We start from the raw sequence: 17,869 nt of genomic DNA on the forward strand, positions 1-17,869 counted from the left end.
CCCAGCATCCTGTCCACGACAGCGGCCCATCCAGGCCAAGGGCACCTGGCAAGCTTCCCAAACGTACAAACATTCTATACATGTTATTCCTGGAATTGTGGATTTTTCCCAAGTCCATTTAGTAGTGGTTTATGGACTTGTCCTTTAGGAAACTGTCTAACCCCTTTTTAAACTCTGTCAAGCTAACCATCTTCACCACGTTCTCTGGCAACGAATTCCAGAGTTTAATTATGCGTTGGGTGAAGAAACATTTTCTCCGATTTGATTTAAATTTACTACACTGTAGTTTCATCGCATGCCCCCTAGTCCTAGTATTTTTGGAAAGCGTGAACAGACGCTTCACATCCACCTGTTCCACTCCACTCATTCTTTTATATACCTCTATCATGTCTCCCCTCAGCCGTCTCTTCTCCAAGCTGAAAAGCCCTAGCCTCCTTAGTCTTTCTTCATAGGGAAGACGTCCCATCCCCGCTATCACTTTAGTTGCCCTTCGCTGCACCTTTTCCAATTCTGCTATATCTTTCTTGAGATGCGGTGACCAGAATTGAACACAATACTCAAGTTGCGGTCGCACCATGGAGCGAAATAACGGCATTATGACATCCTCACACCTGTTTTCCATACCTTTCCTAATAATACCCAACATTCTATTCGCTTTCCTAGCTGCAGCAGCACACTGATAGAGACTGGATACTTAAGCAGTTTTTTCTAAATAGAGATAACAATTTCCTTGAATGAAAAATAAGAATGTATCCAGATGTCTCTAAAACCACACAGAAGAAAAGACAAGAGTTTCTAAAATTGCATCCAAAAGCATCGCAGCTGGGTGCTTTATTTTGTTTGAATTTTCCCTGCAAATGTGTTCTAAATTTAGACTCTGTTAAATATATCTTTTTTGACTCTAAACAACTGAACTCTTTTTTGGAATCCAAGATTGCCGGCTTATCTGTGCCACAGCCAAGGAAAATAATAACTTCAATGCCGTGATAACGTTAAAGATTGCTCGTACTTCTTTTCTGCCACCTTTTTCTTTCATTAATTTAGCTAATAAGTATATGTTTTTCCTATGTATTGAGGAAATTGCCTCCATATAGAGGACTAAAGATGAGCAAAGGCAATGATATGATTTGATTATAATCTGTAATAACTACTTTTCTAAGTTTTGTACAGACCTATAGTTGTGCAGTGTTTGGAGAGTCCCAGTGAACGTTTGTTTGTATTTTTAAAATTACATCTGGGCAGCACAGTTTCCAGAAAAAGTAAGATTAGGTCTGCTGACCCTGACAAATTTTATTTGCAGTACAAAGTGAATAACAATAAAATGGGAATATAAGGACTCCAACATTAGTCATAAAGCGAATGCTACATACCTGTAGAAGGTATTCTCCGAGGACAGCAGGCTGATTGTTCTCACTGATGGGTGACGTCCACGGCAGCCCCTCCAATCGGAACACTTTCTAGCAAAGTCCTTTGCTAGTCCTCGCGCGCCGATGCGCACCGCGCATGCGCGGCCGTCTTCCCGCCCGAACCGGCTCGTGCCGGCCAGTCTCATATGTAGCAAGACAAAGAGAAGGGAAGACACAACTCCAAAGGGGAGGCGGGCGGGTTTGTGAGAACAATCAGCCTGCTGTCCTCGGAGAATACCTTCTACAGGTATGTAGCATTCGCTTTCTCCGAGGACAAGCAGGCTGCTTGTTCTCACTGATGGGGTATCCCTAGCCCCCAGGCTCACTCAAAACAACAACCATGGTCAATTGGGCCTCGCAACGGCGAGGACATAACTGAGATTGACCTAAAAAATTTACCAACTAACTAAGAGTGCAGCCTGGAACAGAACAAACATGGGCCTAGGGGGGTGGAGTTGGATTCTAAACCCCGAACAGATTCTGAAGCACTGACTGCCCGAACCGACTGTCGCGTCGGGCATCCTGCTGCAGGCAGTAATGAGATGTGAATGTGTGGACAGATGACCACGTCGCAGCTTTGCAAATTTCTTCAATAGTGGCTGACTTCAAGTGGGCTACCGACGCTGCCATGGCTCTAACATTATGAGCCGTGACATGACCCTCAAGAGCCAGCCCAGCCTGGGCGTAAGTGAAGGAAATGCAATCTGCTAGCCAATTGGATATGGTGCGTTTTCCCACAGCCACTCCCCTCCTGTTGGGATCAAAAGAAACAAACAATTGGGCGGACTGTCTGTTGGGCTGTGCCCGCTCCAGATAGAAGGCCAATGCTCTCTTGCAGTCCAATGTGTGCAGCTGACGTTCAGCAGGGCAGGAATGAGGACGGGGAAAGAATGTTGGCAAGACAATTGACTGGTTCAGATGGAACTCCGACACAACCTTTGGCAAGAACTTAGGGTGAGTGCGGAGGACTACTCTGTTATGATGAAATTTGGTGTAAGGGGCCTGGGCTACCAGGGCCTGAAGCTCACTGACTCTACGAGCTGAAGTAACTGCCACCAAGAAAATGACCTTCCAGGTCAAGTACTTCAGATGGCAGGAGATCAGTGGCTCAAAAGGAGGTTTCATCAGCTGGGTGAGAACGACATTGAGATCCCATGACACTGTAGGAGGCTTGACAGGGGGCTTTGACAAAAGCAAACCTCTCATGAAGCGAACAACTAAAGGCTGTCCTGAGATCGGCTTACCTTCCACACGGTAATGGTATGCACTGATTGCACTAAGGTGAACCCTTACAGAGTTGGTCTTGAGACCAGACTCAGACAAGTGCAGAAGGTAGCAGGGTCTGTGTAGGACAAGAACGAGGATCTAGGGCCTTGCTGTCACACCAGACGGCAAACCTCCTCCATAGAAAGAAGTAACTCCTCTTAGTGGAATCTTTCCTGGAAGCAAGCAAGATGCGGGAGACACCCTCTAACAGACCCAAAGAGGCAAAGTCTACGCTCTCAACATCCAGGTCGTGAGAGCCAGGGACCGGAGGCTGGGATGCAGAAGCGCCCCTTCGTCCTGCGTGATGAGGGTCGGAAAACACTCCAATCTCCACTGTTCTTCGGAGGACAACTCCAGAAGAAGAGGGAACCAGATCTGACGCGGCCAAAAAGGAGCAATCAGAATCATGGTGCCTCAGTCTTGCTTGAGTTTCAACAAAGTCTTCCCCACCAGAGGTATGGGAGGATAAGCATACAGCAGACCCTCCCCCCAGTCCAGGAGGAAGGCATCCGATGCCAGTCTGCCGTGGGCCTGAAGCCTGGAACAGAACTGAGGGACTTTGTGGTTGGCTCGAGATGCGAAGAGATCTACCAAGGGGGTGCCCCACACCTGGAAGATCTGTCGCACTACACGGGAATTGAGCGACCACTCGTGAGGTTGCATAATCCTGCTCAACCTGTCGGCCAGACTGTTGTTTATGCCTGCCAGATATGTGGCTTGGAGCACCATGCCATGACGGCGAGCCCAGAGCCACATGCTGACGGCTTCCTGACACAGGGGGCGAGATCCGGTGCCCCACTGCTTGTTGACGTAATACATGGCAACCTGGTTGTCTGTCTGAATTTGGATAATTTGATGGGACAGCCGATCTCTGAAAGCCTTCAGAGCGTTCCAGATCGCTCGTAACTCCAGAAGATTGATCTGCAGATCGCGTTCCTGGAGGGACCAGCTTCCTTGGGTGTGAAGCCCGTCGACATGAGCTCCCCACCCCAGGAGAGACGCATCCGTGGTCAGCACTTTTTGTGGCTGAGGAATTTGGAAAGGACGTCCCAGAGTCAAATTGGTCCAAATCGTCCACCAATACAGGGATTTGAGAAAACTCATGGACAGGTGGATCACGTCTTCTAGATCCCCAGCAGCCTGAAACCACTGGGAAGCTAGGGTCCATTGAGCAGATCTCATGTGAAGGCGGGCCATGGGAGTCACATGAACTGTGGAGGCCATGTGGCCCAGCAATCTCAACATCTGCCGAGCTGTGATCTGCTGGGACGCTCGCACCCGCGAGACGAGGGACAACAAGTTGTTGGCTCTCGTCTCTGGGAGATAGGCGTGAGCCGTCCGAGAATCCAGCAGAGCTCCTATGAATTCGAGTTTCTGCACTGGGAGAAGGTGGGACTTTGGATAATTTATCACAAACCCCAGTAGCTCCAGGAGGCGAATAGTCATCTGCATGGACTGCAGGACTCCTGCCTCGGATGTGTTCTTCACCAGCCAATCGTCGAGATATGGGAACACGTGTACCCCCAGTCTGCGAAGTGCCGCTGCTACTACAGCCAAGCACTTGGTGAACACTCTGGGTGCAGAGGCGAGCCCAAAGGGTAGCACACAGTACTGGAAGTGACGTGTGCCCAGCTGAAATCGCAGATACTGTCTGTGAGCTGGCAGTATTGGGATGTGTGTGTAGGCGTCCTTCAAGTCCAGAGAGCATAGCCAATCGTTTTGCTGAATCATGGGGAGAAGGGTGCCCAGGGAAAGCATCCTGAACTTTTCTTTGACCAGATATTTGTTCAGGGCCCTTAGGTCTAGGATGGGACGCATCCCCCCTGTTTTCTTTTCCACAAGGAAGTACCTGGAATAGAATCCCAGCCCTTCTTGCCCGGATGGCACGGGCTCGACCGCATTGGCGCTGAGAAGGGCGGAGAGTTCCTCTGCAAGTACCTGCTTGTGCTGGAAGCTGTAAGACTGAGCTCCCGGTGGACAATTTGGAGGTTTTGAGGCCAAATTGAGGGTGTATCCTTGCCGGACTATTTGGAGAACCCACTGATCGGAGGTTATGAGAGGCCACCTTTGGTGAAAAGCTTTCAACCTCCCTCCGACTGGCAGGTCGCCCGGCACTGACACTTGGACGTCGGCTATGCTCTGCTGGAGCCAGTCAAAAGCTCGTCCCTTGCTTTTGCTGGGGAGCCGAGGGGCCTTGCTGAGTCGCACGCTGCTGACGAGAGCGAGCGCGCTGGGGCTTAGCCTGGGACGCAGGCTGTCGAGAAGGAGGATTGTACCTATGCTTGCCAGAAGAGTAGGGAACAGTCTTCCTTCCCCTGAAAAATCTTCTACCTGTAGAGGTAGAGGCTGAAGGCTGCCGGCGGGAGAACTTGTCGAATGCGGTGTCCCGCTGGTGGAGCTGTTCTACCACCTGCTCGACTTTCTCTCCAAAAATATTATCCGCACGGCAAGGCGAGTCCGCAATCCGCTGCTGGATTCTATTCTCCAGGTCGGAGGCACGCAGCCATGAGAGTCTGCGCATCACCACACCTTGAGCAGCGGCCCTGGACGCAACATCAAAGGTGTCATACACCCCTCTGGCCAGGAATTTTCTGCACGCCTTCAGCTGCCTGACCACCTCCTGAAAAGGCCTGGCTTGCTCAGGGGGGAGCTTGTCTACCAAGCCCGCCAACTGCCGCACATTGTTCCGCATGTGTATGCTCGTGTAGAGCTGGTAGGACTGAATCTTGGCCACGAGCATAGAAGAATGGTAGGCCTTCCTCCCAAAGGAGTCCAAGGTTCTAGAGTCCTTGCCCGGGGGCGCCGAAGCATGTTCTCTAGAACTCTTGGCCTTCTTTAGGGCCAAATCCACAACTCCAGAGTCGTGAGGCAACTGAGTGCGCATCAGCTCTGGGTCCCCATGGATCCGGTACTGGGACTCGATCTTCTTGGGAATGTGGGGATTAGTTAATGGCTTAGTCCAGTTCACCAGCAATGTCTTTTTGAGGACATGATGCATGGGTACTGTGGACGCTTCCTTAGGTGGAGAAGGATAGTCCAGGAGCTCAAACATTTCAGCCCTGGGCTCGTCCTCCACAACCACCGGGAAGGGGATGGCCGTAGACATCTCCTGGACAAAGGAAGCGAAAGACAGGCTCTCAGGAGGGGAAAGCTGTCTTTCAGGAGAGGGAGTGGGATCGGAAGGAAGACCCTCAGACTCCTCGTCAGAGAAATATCTGATGTCTTCTTCCTCTTTCCTTGAGGCCTCACCATCGGTGTCAGACACAAGTTCACGGACCTGTGTCTGCAACCGTGCCCGGCTTGACTCCGTGGAACCACGGCCACGGTGGGAGCGTCGAGAGGTAGACTCCCTCGCCCGCACCGGCGAAGCTCCCTCCGCCGACATAGTCGGGGAGCCTTCCTGGGAGGCTACCGCATGTCGGAGACCTCACCCCGGACAATGGGCCAGCCGGCGCCTCGCTCGATGGTACCGGTGGCACAAGCACCCCCGGTACCGGAGGGGTAGGGCGCAACAGCTCTCCCAGGATCTCTGGGAGAACGGCCCGGAGACTCTCGTTCAGAGCGGCTGTAGAAAAAGGCATGGAAGCCGATGCAGGCGTCGATGTCAGAGTCTGTTCCGGGTGTGGAGGCTGTTCCGGGCTGTCCAAAGGGGAGCGCATCGACACCTCTTGAACAGAGGGTGAGCGGTCCTCTCGGTGCCGATGTCTACTGGGTGCCGACTCCCTCGGCGACCCAGAGCTCTCGGTGCCGACATGGGAAGGGGACCGGTGACGATGCTTCTTCGACTTCTTGGGACGAAGCATGTCACCGGAGCTTCCCGGCACCGACGAGGAGGACGTAGAATCCAGCCGTCGCTTCCTCGGGGCCAAGACCGAAGGAGGTCGGTCTCGGGGGGGCTGTACCGCAGGAGCCCTCGGAATGGGGGGAGACCCACCCGAAGGCTCACCGCCACCAGCAGGGGAATGGACAGCCCTCACCTGCACTCCAGACGAAGCACCACCGTCCGACAACATCAGCAACCGAGGAGGTCTCGACGCCGACGCAGCCTTCCGATGTCGCCCCGATGCAGAGGGCCGATGCCTTGATGCACTCGATGCAATCGGGGGCGAAGATGAAGGACCAGGCGCCGACGACGTCGAAGCAGTCGATACTCCCGGTGCCGATGCCGACAAAGAGCCCGAGAACAAAATGTTCCACTGGGCTAACCTCGCTACCTGAGTCCACTTTTGTAAAAGGGAACACAGACTACAGGCCTGAGGTCGGTGCCCAGCCCCCAGACACTGAAGACACGACGCGTGCCTGTCAGTGAGCGAGATTACCCGGGCGCACTGGGTGCACTTATTGAAGCCGCTGGAAGTCTTCGATGTCATGGGCGGAAAAATCGCGCCGGCGAGATCAAAACTCGAAATGGCGAAAATGGCACCGCAAAAATAGGGGGAAGAAAAACTTCGACCGAGGCCTAAATAGGGCCTACCCGACGACGAAAGAAAACTTACCGGGGCAAAGACTGGAAGTACGGGAAGGGAGAAAACCATAAAGGTCTCCTTCCGACACTTTTTTTTTTTTTATTAACGAAGTCGACAAAACGACGCGCGAGGTCAACTTTGGGGCGCGAATGGCGAAACACGACCGTACCGAGCGCGGACAAAAGAAGACTAGCCGGCACGAGCTGGTTCGGGCGGGAAGACGGCCGCGCATGCGCGGTGCGCATCGGCGCGCGAGGACTAGCAAAGGACTTTGCTAGAAGGTGTTCCGATTGGAGGGGCTGCCGTGGACGTCACCCATCAGTGAGAACAAGCAGCCTGCTTGTCCTCGGAGAATATAAGCTATAAACAGAAACTACAGATGGAGATACACAATTGTAGCTGCCCTGAAGCTTGCATAATACTAACTTCTCTTCCAGCAAGGCAATAAAGGCCCACGTTAAAGTTCAAAGACAGACAGCACAGTTTAGGCTTCAGCTCCATAGAACACTGACTATACCAAATAGCTACAGATATCTACACATCTCCGTCCTTCCATGCATCTCTGCAGACTGGAAATGAGATTTCTCCATCTGGCTCGAATGGCCTCAATGGCTTCCACCTCCTCTGAAGTAGTGCCTCCATTACATAGAGTATGCTTCTTCAGGTCACTTTTGGCCATCTTCTTTTATATATAAAAGGCAACTCAGTGTGGTTTGTGCCCTCCCGTTTGTGTGCTAGTACTAAAACTAACTGAATGTGGTAATTTCAGAGTGTGTGTGGTCATTAAAGCATACTACTTGCATCCAAAGTATATGCAGAGCAGGCACCAATGCTGATCTGGCACCATCATGAATGCTGCGGTCAGTGGGACAGGAGAGACTGGACACTGTTTCTGCCCTAGAGACTTCTACTTGCCCTTGGGTAAGGGAGTAGGGGTCAGGGCTAGTTGTGAAGGAGAGGGATTTTATGGCACTTGGACAATATGGGAGACCTGAGCCTTGGAAAATTGGTCATGGAAGGGGTTGAATGGAACAAGATTGGATTGGGGCAGGCAAGAAGGAGACAGGTAATTTTATCCTGTCATTCTGAAAGCTTCTCCTACTAGTTTTGTTGTTGTTATAAAATACAGTCACTTGGATTAGAGCTGTAGCACAATCATTAAAACTACAAAAAGGACATAAATGAAGAGAATGTAAACAAATCTTACCAAGGAGCTAATTTTGATGATAGAGAAGATGCTGCTGAGGATCCCAGAGCAGATAAGCAACTCCTTTTGTTGTCTCAGATGTAGGTGGATATGATGAAGCACCACAGGAAGTAAGATGCGACGGGATTCTAGAGAAAGGAATGAACAATAGAATACTGCAGAAGAAACAGCAGATCAGTGTGCTCTATGAATTTTATTGCATTGAATTTATGTTTATTCCGCTTTTAACCAAAAGGTGCAAAGAAGATTACAATCTCAAGATGACTTCCAGATAGAAGGACTTAACAACATAAATACCGGCTACAGTCCTATGTTCAAAAAAAATCTCCAATCATTTAATAAGCCTAAGATTGCTGATTTTAAAATAAATATGTTTTAAGAGCCTTGTAAAAAGACAAATACAGTGTTATTAGACAAAGTTCTATAGTAGTATTATTCCATATCTTAGGACTCTGGTAAGCAAATTGTTTTTTGGTCTGCCACTTTCCTTCTGCTCCTGTTGGGCTTTAGACAGAACATGGTCTGGGGACCTGGGTTCATGAACATTTCTTTACAATTACTTGGGAATTTTTCCCATTGTACATCCCCTTACAATTCACTCAGTTAAGCAGTTCTTGGCTGGAGATCATGTACCAGGGCTCTTTCTCTAGTGGTCAGAGCACCGGTCTTGCAATCCAGAGGTGGCTGATTCAAATCCCGCTGCTGCTCCTTGTGATCTTGGGCAAGTCACTTAACCCTCCATTGCCTCAGGTACAAACTTAGATTGTGAGCCCTCCGGGGACAGAGAAATACCCAGTGTACCTGAATGTAACTCACCTTGAGCTACTACTGAAAAAGGTGTGAGCAAAATCTAAATAAATAAATCAATAAAATAAACATCTGAGCCATTAATTGAACCTAGTTACTGAATGGGAATATTACTAGCTATTCTTTTGGCATATTTTCAGCCAAACCTAACTAGCGAGTTATGTGGCTTAAAATTTTCCTAAAACTAGCTGGTCAAAATTTGATCATTTAACTTTAGGCCTGCAATTAATTTGATTAGCTTTAGGAATATAAGTTAGCCTCTTGGATAGCCTAGATTTTCAGTGCCAACTATCATCTATCCCATAACTTAGGTGCATATACCAATTTTTGAAGTCTAAGGGCCCTGTTTACAAAGGCTCGCTAGTGTTTTGTAGTGCGTGCTGTGTAGACACCCATAGAAATATTGTGGGCATCTACATAGCGCGCACTAAAGAACGCTGGCACACCTTTGTAAACAGGACCCCAAATTTTGGTGGTTAACTTTGACTAATCAGAAGGGTGAACTTTTCAAAAATATCGCTTTAACTGGCTAACACCTAAATTTAAGTCAGTTAAATTTTCATTTTGATACCCCATCCCTTAGTTTTATAGCAAAAACAAAGTATATATTAAAAAAGGCTTAAACCATAAAAACCAAGTTTATTCATAAAAATAAGAAAAATTGTGATCACATAAAATATTACACGGTCATGTAAGGGGTTAAAAACTATTCTATTCTATTTCAATACCACCTTTAATCTGGTCTTCAAGGCAGTTTACAGCAAAAGATTATACCCCAATCAGATATGATATACATTATTCCCTTAAATTTTATATGATGTACATTATTCCCTTAAATTTTATAACACAGTGCTTACAGCGCAAACAAATACGTTTTTAAGGCTTTTCAAAACAGAAAATTAATACTTCCCATATTGAAAACAGTATGTTATTCTAAATTTTTGGACCATGAAAAGAAACAGAGCATTCCCAAATCGACTTCAATTTTATCCTCTTCACTGAAGGAATATCAAGTGTTAAATTCTTAAGTACTTCTTAAATTTCCTCTCAGTCCCGGAGATGGTAACTTTATCACCATATCTGAGTTCATTCCATAAACACATCACCCCCATGGACACCTGTATGTGGAGTTCCCCAAGGATCCCCCCTCTCACCAACTCTCTTCAACTTAATGATGATACCTTTAGCCAAACTTCTAACCAATCAAAACCTCAACCCTTACATATACGCAGACGATGTCACGATTTACATCCCGTTCAAACATGATCTAAACAAAATCACCAACGAGATCAACCAAAGCCTCCAAATCATGCACTCCTGGGCGGATGCATTCCAGCTAAAACTCAACACAGAAAAAACACAATGTCTTGTACTCACTTCTGAACACAATACAAACAATTATTCCACCATAACCACACCATACTGTTCTCTTCCCATCTCACAAAATCTGAAAATTCTTGGAGTTACCATCGATCGAAACCTCACACTTGATGCACACGTGAAGAATACGACAACAAAGATGTTTCCACTCCATGTGGAAACTCAAAAGAGTTGAACCTTATTTCCTGAGATACATCTTCCGGACCTTGGTACAGTCAATGGTAATAAGTCATCTGGATTACTGCAACGCATTGTATGCTGGCTGTAAAGAACAGACTATCAAAAAACTCCAAACAGCCCAGAATACCGCAGCCAGACTCATATTTGGAAAAAGTAAATACGAAAGTGCAAAACCCCTAAGAGAGAAACTTCACTGGCTCCCACTCAAAGAACGCATTGCGTTCAAGATCTGTACGATTGTTCACAAAATCATCAACGCAGACGCCCCAATCTACATGCTAAACCTTGTGGACCTGCCTCCCAGAAACACCATAAGATCAGCCCACAAATTTCTCAATCTACACTTCCCCAGTTGTAAAGGACTAAAATACAAGCTGAGACACGCTACCACCTTTTCCTACATGAGTACGCAGCTGTGGAATGCATTACCTACAAGCTCTGAAATCCATTGACGAAATAACTAACTTTCGCAAATCTCTGAAGACACACCTCTTCAACAAGGCCTACAAAGAGAACCCATAACTCTACAAAACTACCTCACCAACCCACCCAGTTATTAAAGGCCACCTTCTACATTATCCTGCTTAACTCCTTCCTTCTCTTTTCCCTTACTTAACATTACTTACTTAACATTACTAATTGTAATTGTACAGATACTTCTTATATCTGATATCCTGGAATGAACATGTCATAACAAAACTCTGTAAGCCACATTGAGCCTGCAAATAGGTGGGAAAATGTGGGATACAAATGCAATAAATAAATAAAAGAGTTTTATGAACTTGGAAATTTCCATCTCTAATTTTAGCCAGTGTAGTTGTTTTAAAAGAGGGTTTACTTCACTAAATTTACCTAACCCAAAACACAACTGAGCAGTATTTTGTGACTTAACAAAAAATGTAGAAGGTATCAATTCCTTAGAAGGGGCGAATTCACAAAACAACAGCTAATGTATGGAAAATAATTTCCATTGTATGGAACACAATCTTGAATAATTTAAATGGCATAGCTGGAACAATATTTTTAACTTGGGTTCTTCTTCTTTATGTCAGACAATTATGTAAAGTAAGAACCAATTTCAGCTTTTTCTACTTGCTTGAAGAAATCAATTTGTAATTTACATTTAGGACAGAATTAAGTATCTCCAAACTTAAGAACCATATAAAAACCTCTTTAAATTGCTATCTGCAAAATTACTCAAGGTAAATTTGAGCCCTGACTTTGAACACATTAGATTATTAGTGATACATATTTGTCTTTCCTCTCTCTCTTCATGGAATGCTTCTTCTCTTCAAGCTGCTGTTACCATGCATTGCATTTCAAGTCTTTCAGCATCATTTTACCTGGGAAGGAAAACAAGTGGCTGTCCACGGTCCGCGCTATGGACTGCAGCTTTACCACATCCATCGACTGTCCAATGTGAACAGTACTGGGCATGCTTCCCAGTGTTCCCCGTACAAACTCTGCTACTTCCTGCACTGTGAACATCTGCAGCAGCTCATCAAAGATAGTGGGGAAAGAGTTCAGCAGGGCAGCCTGGTAAATAAGAAGAAACCTTATTAAACTTACATATAGTAGATGGATATACAGTATGAAATCATAGAAACAAACACAACAGCAGAAAAACACAATATAGCCTATCCAGTCTACCCATCTACTGTTATTGTTCAACTCTACAATTCCTTTCTCTGTACTTGCCCCAATGCTTTTCTGAATTCAGATACCATCCTCGTCTTCACTACTTCCATCAGAAGACTGTTCTGTGCATCCAGGATCCTTTCTGTAAATAAATATGTACTCCCCTGAGTCTACCCACTTTCATCTTTTGACCTCTCGTTCTTGAGCCTCTTTAGGACCTCGAGCATCTCAGCCCTGGGCTCATCCTCCACCGAACAGCAGTAGCCATTTCCTGGACAAAAGATGTAAAAGAGAGACTCTCAGGAGGTGAAAATTTACTTTCAGATGGAGTGGGGGGGAAGGTTCAGAGGGAATCCCAAAGTATCTGGGATCTTCCTCTGACTCCCACGATCGCGCCTCTTCAGTATCGGAAAGTACCTCCCTAAGGGAACTCTGAGACTGAGCCTGCCTCGACACTAAGGATCGACATCCTCGATGGTGATGTCGAGAGGCCGACGACCACGTGGACTGCGGCGAAGCTTCCTCCACCGACATCGAAGGGGAGTCTACCTGGGTGGCAGTCGAAACTGGTGCCGCGAGGACGGGAACCTTACCACAGGTTAAGGGCCAGACGCCGCTGGCGTAGACAGCATGGAAGGTGCAAGCACCCCCGACACCGAAGCAAACTGGCACAGCAGTCCTTCCAGAAGTTCTGGAAGCAGGGCCCAGATGCGCTCGTTGAGAGTCGCCATCGGAGAAGGCTGCGGGGTCGGTGGAGCAGCCAGTGGCAGAATCTGCTGAGGTTCAGGTGCAGGTACCGGGGCTGCTAAGAGGCCAACGCATTGGCACCTCCTGTATGGAAGGGGAATGATCCTCTCGGCACCGACGTTTCTCAGGTGTCGAGTCCTTTGACACCCCGGAGCTCCCGGCACCATGTATCAAAGGAGAATGGTGAGGGTGCTTCTTCACCTTCACTCAATGCCGAGGGAGACGTGGAATCCTCACATCTCTTCCAGGTCGGGTCTGATGATGGTCGGTCCCAGGGAGCCTGCATAGCAGGAGGCCTCGAGACAGGTGGAGACCCATTCAACACCTCACTACTCCCAGCACGACTTGGTCTCTCAGCAGCCATTACCTCTGCTCCTGACGTCGAACCTTCCCTCGATGTCGATGTCGCCAACCTCGGTACCGAAGTCGATGCCGACGTCGAAGGACCGGACCGAGCCCCAAAAGTTTCGCGCATTGGGCTTCTCAAGCTACTGGGGTCCTCTTCTTCATACAAAGACACAGACCACAAGCATCTGGGTGTAGTCGGGCCCAAGGCACTGGATATACCAGGAAAGGGTATCGGTACCTGAGATTGTCTGGTTACACCGAGTACAACATTTGAAGCCGCTAGGTGTCCTTGATGACATGGAAGGAAAAACGGCTCTGGCGAAATGAAAAGACTAAATTATGCCAATAAAAAGGGGCACAAAAATAAGAAGACAGCCGGCCGAATCGAAAAAGAAAGGAAACTTAAAATTGAATAAAAAAGACTGAGGATTTAAGAAACAAGGAATCCTAAGCTCTTTTTTTTAAAAAGAAAATAAAGAAAACAAGAAAAAACATGCGAAAAATCGCTCTTCAGAAAAACTTTTTCCCAAGCCAGAACAAGGAGCACAGGAGGAACCTGCCACACCTCATCATGGAAAAAAAGTAATTGAGGTACGCGCTCGCGTGGTGGGCAGGAAGTCAGTCTGCGCATGCGTGGTGCGCGCTGCACGTGTGCCAGAAGACTCTAGCAAAGTTTTTTTGTTCTTTGCTATGGCAAAATGCCGATTTCCGGGTCGACGTGGACTTTGACCCACGTGTGAGAATAAGCAGCCTACTTGTCCTCGGAGAAATCAAATTTTTTTTTTGTAAAGTACAATTTCAAAATAGACATTTTTTCAGTTTCAGAGGTTATATGACTAAAAAGTTGATAGACTGTCCAGAGAAGTCGCCAAAAAGGCAGACAGTTTCAAACTATCCACTGATGGTACCTGACCTCTTTCCCTACTTCTCTTCCTATGCAATTCTAAAACCCCTAGGAAGATAATAAAGGTTCATAATGGAGATATCATAAAACCTCCTTCAAATACCTCCAAAAAGCTCAAGAGAGGGACAGAAGCAGGTTATGGGGAAGTTTAGCAGTCTCAAATTTCTTGCTCTAAGGATGTTCTTCATCTATTCAAGCTTGGTATGCAATGCTGAACTTTAATTCTGGCAGCTCCCATTGCTAGCTCTGAAAACACCTGTCTCTCTATCTTCTCCAATTGTGCTTCTATTATGCCAATACTCCATCCTACTTCTCCAATTTCTGAAAAGTTTCTTTAGAAAAATCACAAAGGTGAGTTCAAGTCCTCTTAATGGAGGCTTCAGTCCAAGTCACCACTAACCAAACATCAATCGGGGAAACATTCAAAGCAGGGGCATAGCTACGGGTGGGCTGGGTGGGCCCAGGCCCACCCAATCACAACTCAGGCCCACCCAGTCAGCGCTCGGAAAATCGGGCACTTAAAAAAAAATCTGTGAAGCCGTTTGACAGGCAGCACTTCCCGTCTGCCCTGTGTGCATTGCAAAAGAAGGAAATCGTCTTCGGGCCTTCCCTCACTGTGTCCCGGGCGGGACACAGTGAGAGAAGGCCTGAAGACGATTTCCTTCTTTTGCAATGCACGCAGGGCAGACGCGAAGCGCTGCCTGTCAAACGGCTTCACTGATTTTTTTTTTAAGGTGGTTGCGTGCTCCCCCAAATAGATTTTCTACAAAAAAGGCGCCTACGCGCACATGCGCTGTGCGGCAGCACCATTTCCCTTGGCAGTTGCACGTGGCGCCTATGAGCATGCGCTGCACCGCCGCCCGCCACGCAGTAACAGAATGCCTTGGATCAGATCATCTGCATGGCGATTCACTTGCCTGCCATTGTGAGCCGCCCGCACACCCCACGCTCCAGGTGGCTGTCTCCCGTGACAGGCCCAGTCAGCCAGGTCCTCATTTGCATTCAGCACATGGCCTTGCAGCCCAGCTGTTTGACTGCGGTGGCGGCACTGGCTTGGCCTGTTGGCTGCATGAGGTGAGACTAACGCTCAGCCTCTGCCTGACTGACTCATCAATAAATTCAACTGAAGCCTCTTCTTCTTTAAGTTAGGGACCGCGACCAGGTGACCACCGACACAGTTCCCGCTGCGGGTGCTGACTGCGTGTGTGTGTGTGGTGTGGGCTACTGGGTGGGGGGACGATGGATCCTGGAATTGGACGGGTCGGGTCAAGTTCACCTCCGTGACACTTGCAGAAGCTCACCCGACCCATCCCCGACACAGCACAGACAGGGCAGCCAGGAAGTTGGAGAAAACAGAAGATGAGGTGTTCCTTCCTAAGATTTTGTTTTCTTTTTACTTATTTGACAGCTTTTTAATTTATTTAAAAGTTTCCTGTATCTAGGTTTAAGTAAATATCATGAAATAAAAACTGAACATCAGTAAAACAGCTTAAAAGTGATTATAGCTGGTAGAAACAGCAGTTATAATTCTCTGTATTTTATGCTCATTTTTCTATGCTGTTCTAAACAATACACATTGCAAAATTTCTGTGAGAATTTGATCTTAACTGTTTCTGTAATCTGCCTTTGGGATTGGGAAGCCTGGTGTTATAAAGATGGAATATACTGAAATTCAATGGAAGTAAAATTAAACTCTCCTTTCATTGGGGCATATGGAATCACGTCTGCATCTGGTGTCTGTTTTGGTGGCCCTTTACTAGTTGAAAAGAGAAGAGAAGGGGAAAGGGAATGGAAAAGAGAAGAGGAGGGGAAGAGGAAAGAAGGGAGGTGGAAAGGGAAAAGTGGAAGAAAAAGGGCATGATAGAAGGGGAAGGAGAAAGGGTGGTAGGGGAAAGGAGAAAAGGGGGGAGGAGAGAGAAGGGAAGGTGAGGAGGGAAAAGAAGAAGAAGAAGGGGGAAGGATGGAAAGGGTAAAAAGAAGAAAAAAGGGGAGAGAGAAATGAGGACAGGAAAGTGGAAAGGGTCAAAAAAGGAAAGAAGAGAAGGGAAAGAGGGGAAAGGAAGGAAAGAAAAGGAGGGAAAAAAGAAAAATGGTGAAAGATGAAAGGGAAGATCTGGTTTCGTTTTACAATAGGTGAATTGATGTTCTAGTGCTCACTGTAGTGTTTAAGATGCTTTCCTTTTCCTTGTGTGACTCGTAGAAATAACTGCTTATGGTATGGTAGAATTGCTCTATAGGTCCTGAGTGTTTTGTATTCTCGGTATGGTGGTTTTAAGATTTGCAACATAGGTTCCGAATATGTATGTGGTTTATGTTGCTGTAGGATAGCTGTTGGGCAGACTGTTTATTAAAAATGATTTAAGATCCCCCAAAAAACTACTCGCACCTATATATACATAGTGCCCACCCATATTAGTTCTAGGCAAACCCAAATTGTCAGGTCTGGCTATGCCACTGATTCAAAGGCTGACAAAACAAGTCACATTGCACAGGCACTAACTTAAGGGTGTGACCTGACCACCTGAACTCTATGAGGCTTCAATAGGAGACAGAATACTCAAAGATAGTTTTTTTTCTTCACTGGCCTTACATGTTGATCCATAGGGCCTTGAGGTGTACTAGTTGTTGCTTTCACCACACATTCTCCCTTGTCCTTCCATTTCCCCAATCTTCTATCACTATTACTACTTATTAAGATCTCATACCAAATCAGAGCTCTTCCAGAGCACAGACGCACCTCCTCTCCCAAACTGTCACCAGTAGGCCCCAAGATCTTATACAGGATTTATCAATAGCAGATGCAGTCAATTGTCTCACACCAGAGTGCAAGTCTCTCTTCACCACTTCCTCTGGTGATAAAGATCTATACCAAGGGGTCATGTGATGCTTGGATGAAAGGAAGAAATACTCTGAAAGGTGCTATGAAATTACACAAAGCTCACAAAATATAGTGCATTTTAACGGTTCAGTATATATAAAAAAACAATGATGCCAACGGAGACAGATCCCAAGAAATCAACAAAAAAAATCAACTAACTCCAAAACCCAGCAAAAATATCTAACAACAAACAGTGCAAGTGCACCTAACAGCTCAAGATGAAGCCACTGTACATGATAGTTCAGGGCTGGAGTCTCATAATCCATCTTCAATATGCCCGAAAAGGGTGATCCAGTACTGGAGAAAATACCACCTAACGGACACTCAGCAAAGATGGTAGACATAGAGCCAGAAATGATTCTGGTAACTAAAAAGGCTGTGAATATATCACTGTACGAAAAATGAACACAGATCCAATAAGAACTTAGTGGAATGCGCTCTGGACCGGGTTAATTAGGTAGAAGAAACAATTTCAGAGACTGAGGAAGAACAGGTGCATTTAAAAAATTAATCTAATTCACACTATTCAGAAATTTAGAGGCTGCTATGATCATTGATTTAGAAAATAGATGACAACACAATAATATTAGAATAGTGGGCACACCGGAAGGGCTGGAAAAACATGATTCAACAGCTTTCATG

At 46.8% G+C, this 17,869-nt stretch overlaps 1 protein-coding gene across 1 annotated transcript in view; it reads right to left on the reverse strand.

The window, feature by feature from the left end:
* DOCK3 (dedicator of cytokinesis 3) overlaps positions 1–17,869 on the reverse strand; it is an 873,576-nt gene that overhangs the window by 471,651 nt on the left and 384,056 nt on the right. The window contains exons 24-25 of the mRNA XM_030206787.1: positions 12,056–12,248; positions 8,346–8,473 (exon numbers count right to left, since the gene is read on the reverse strand). Coding sequence (XP_030062647.1) covers positions 8,346–8,473; positions 12,056–12,248 — 321 coding nt within the window. The remainder of the gene's footprint in view (positions 1–8,345; positions 8,474–12,055; positions 12,249–17,869) is intronic.

The sequence above is a fragment of the Microcaecilia unicolor genome, chromosome 6 (genome assembly GCF_901765095.1).
Source record: "Microcaecilia unicolor chromosome 6, aMicUni1.1, whole genome shotgun sequence".
Taxonomy (NCBI): Eukaryota; Metazoa; Chordata; class Amphibia; order Gymnophiona; family Siphonopidae; genus Microcaecilia; species Microcaecilia unicolor.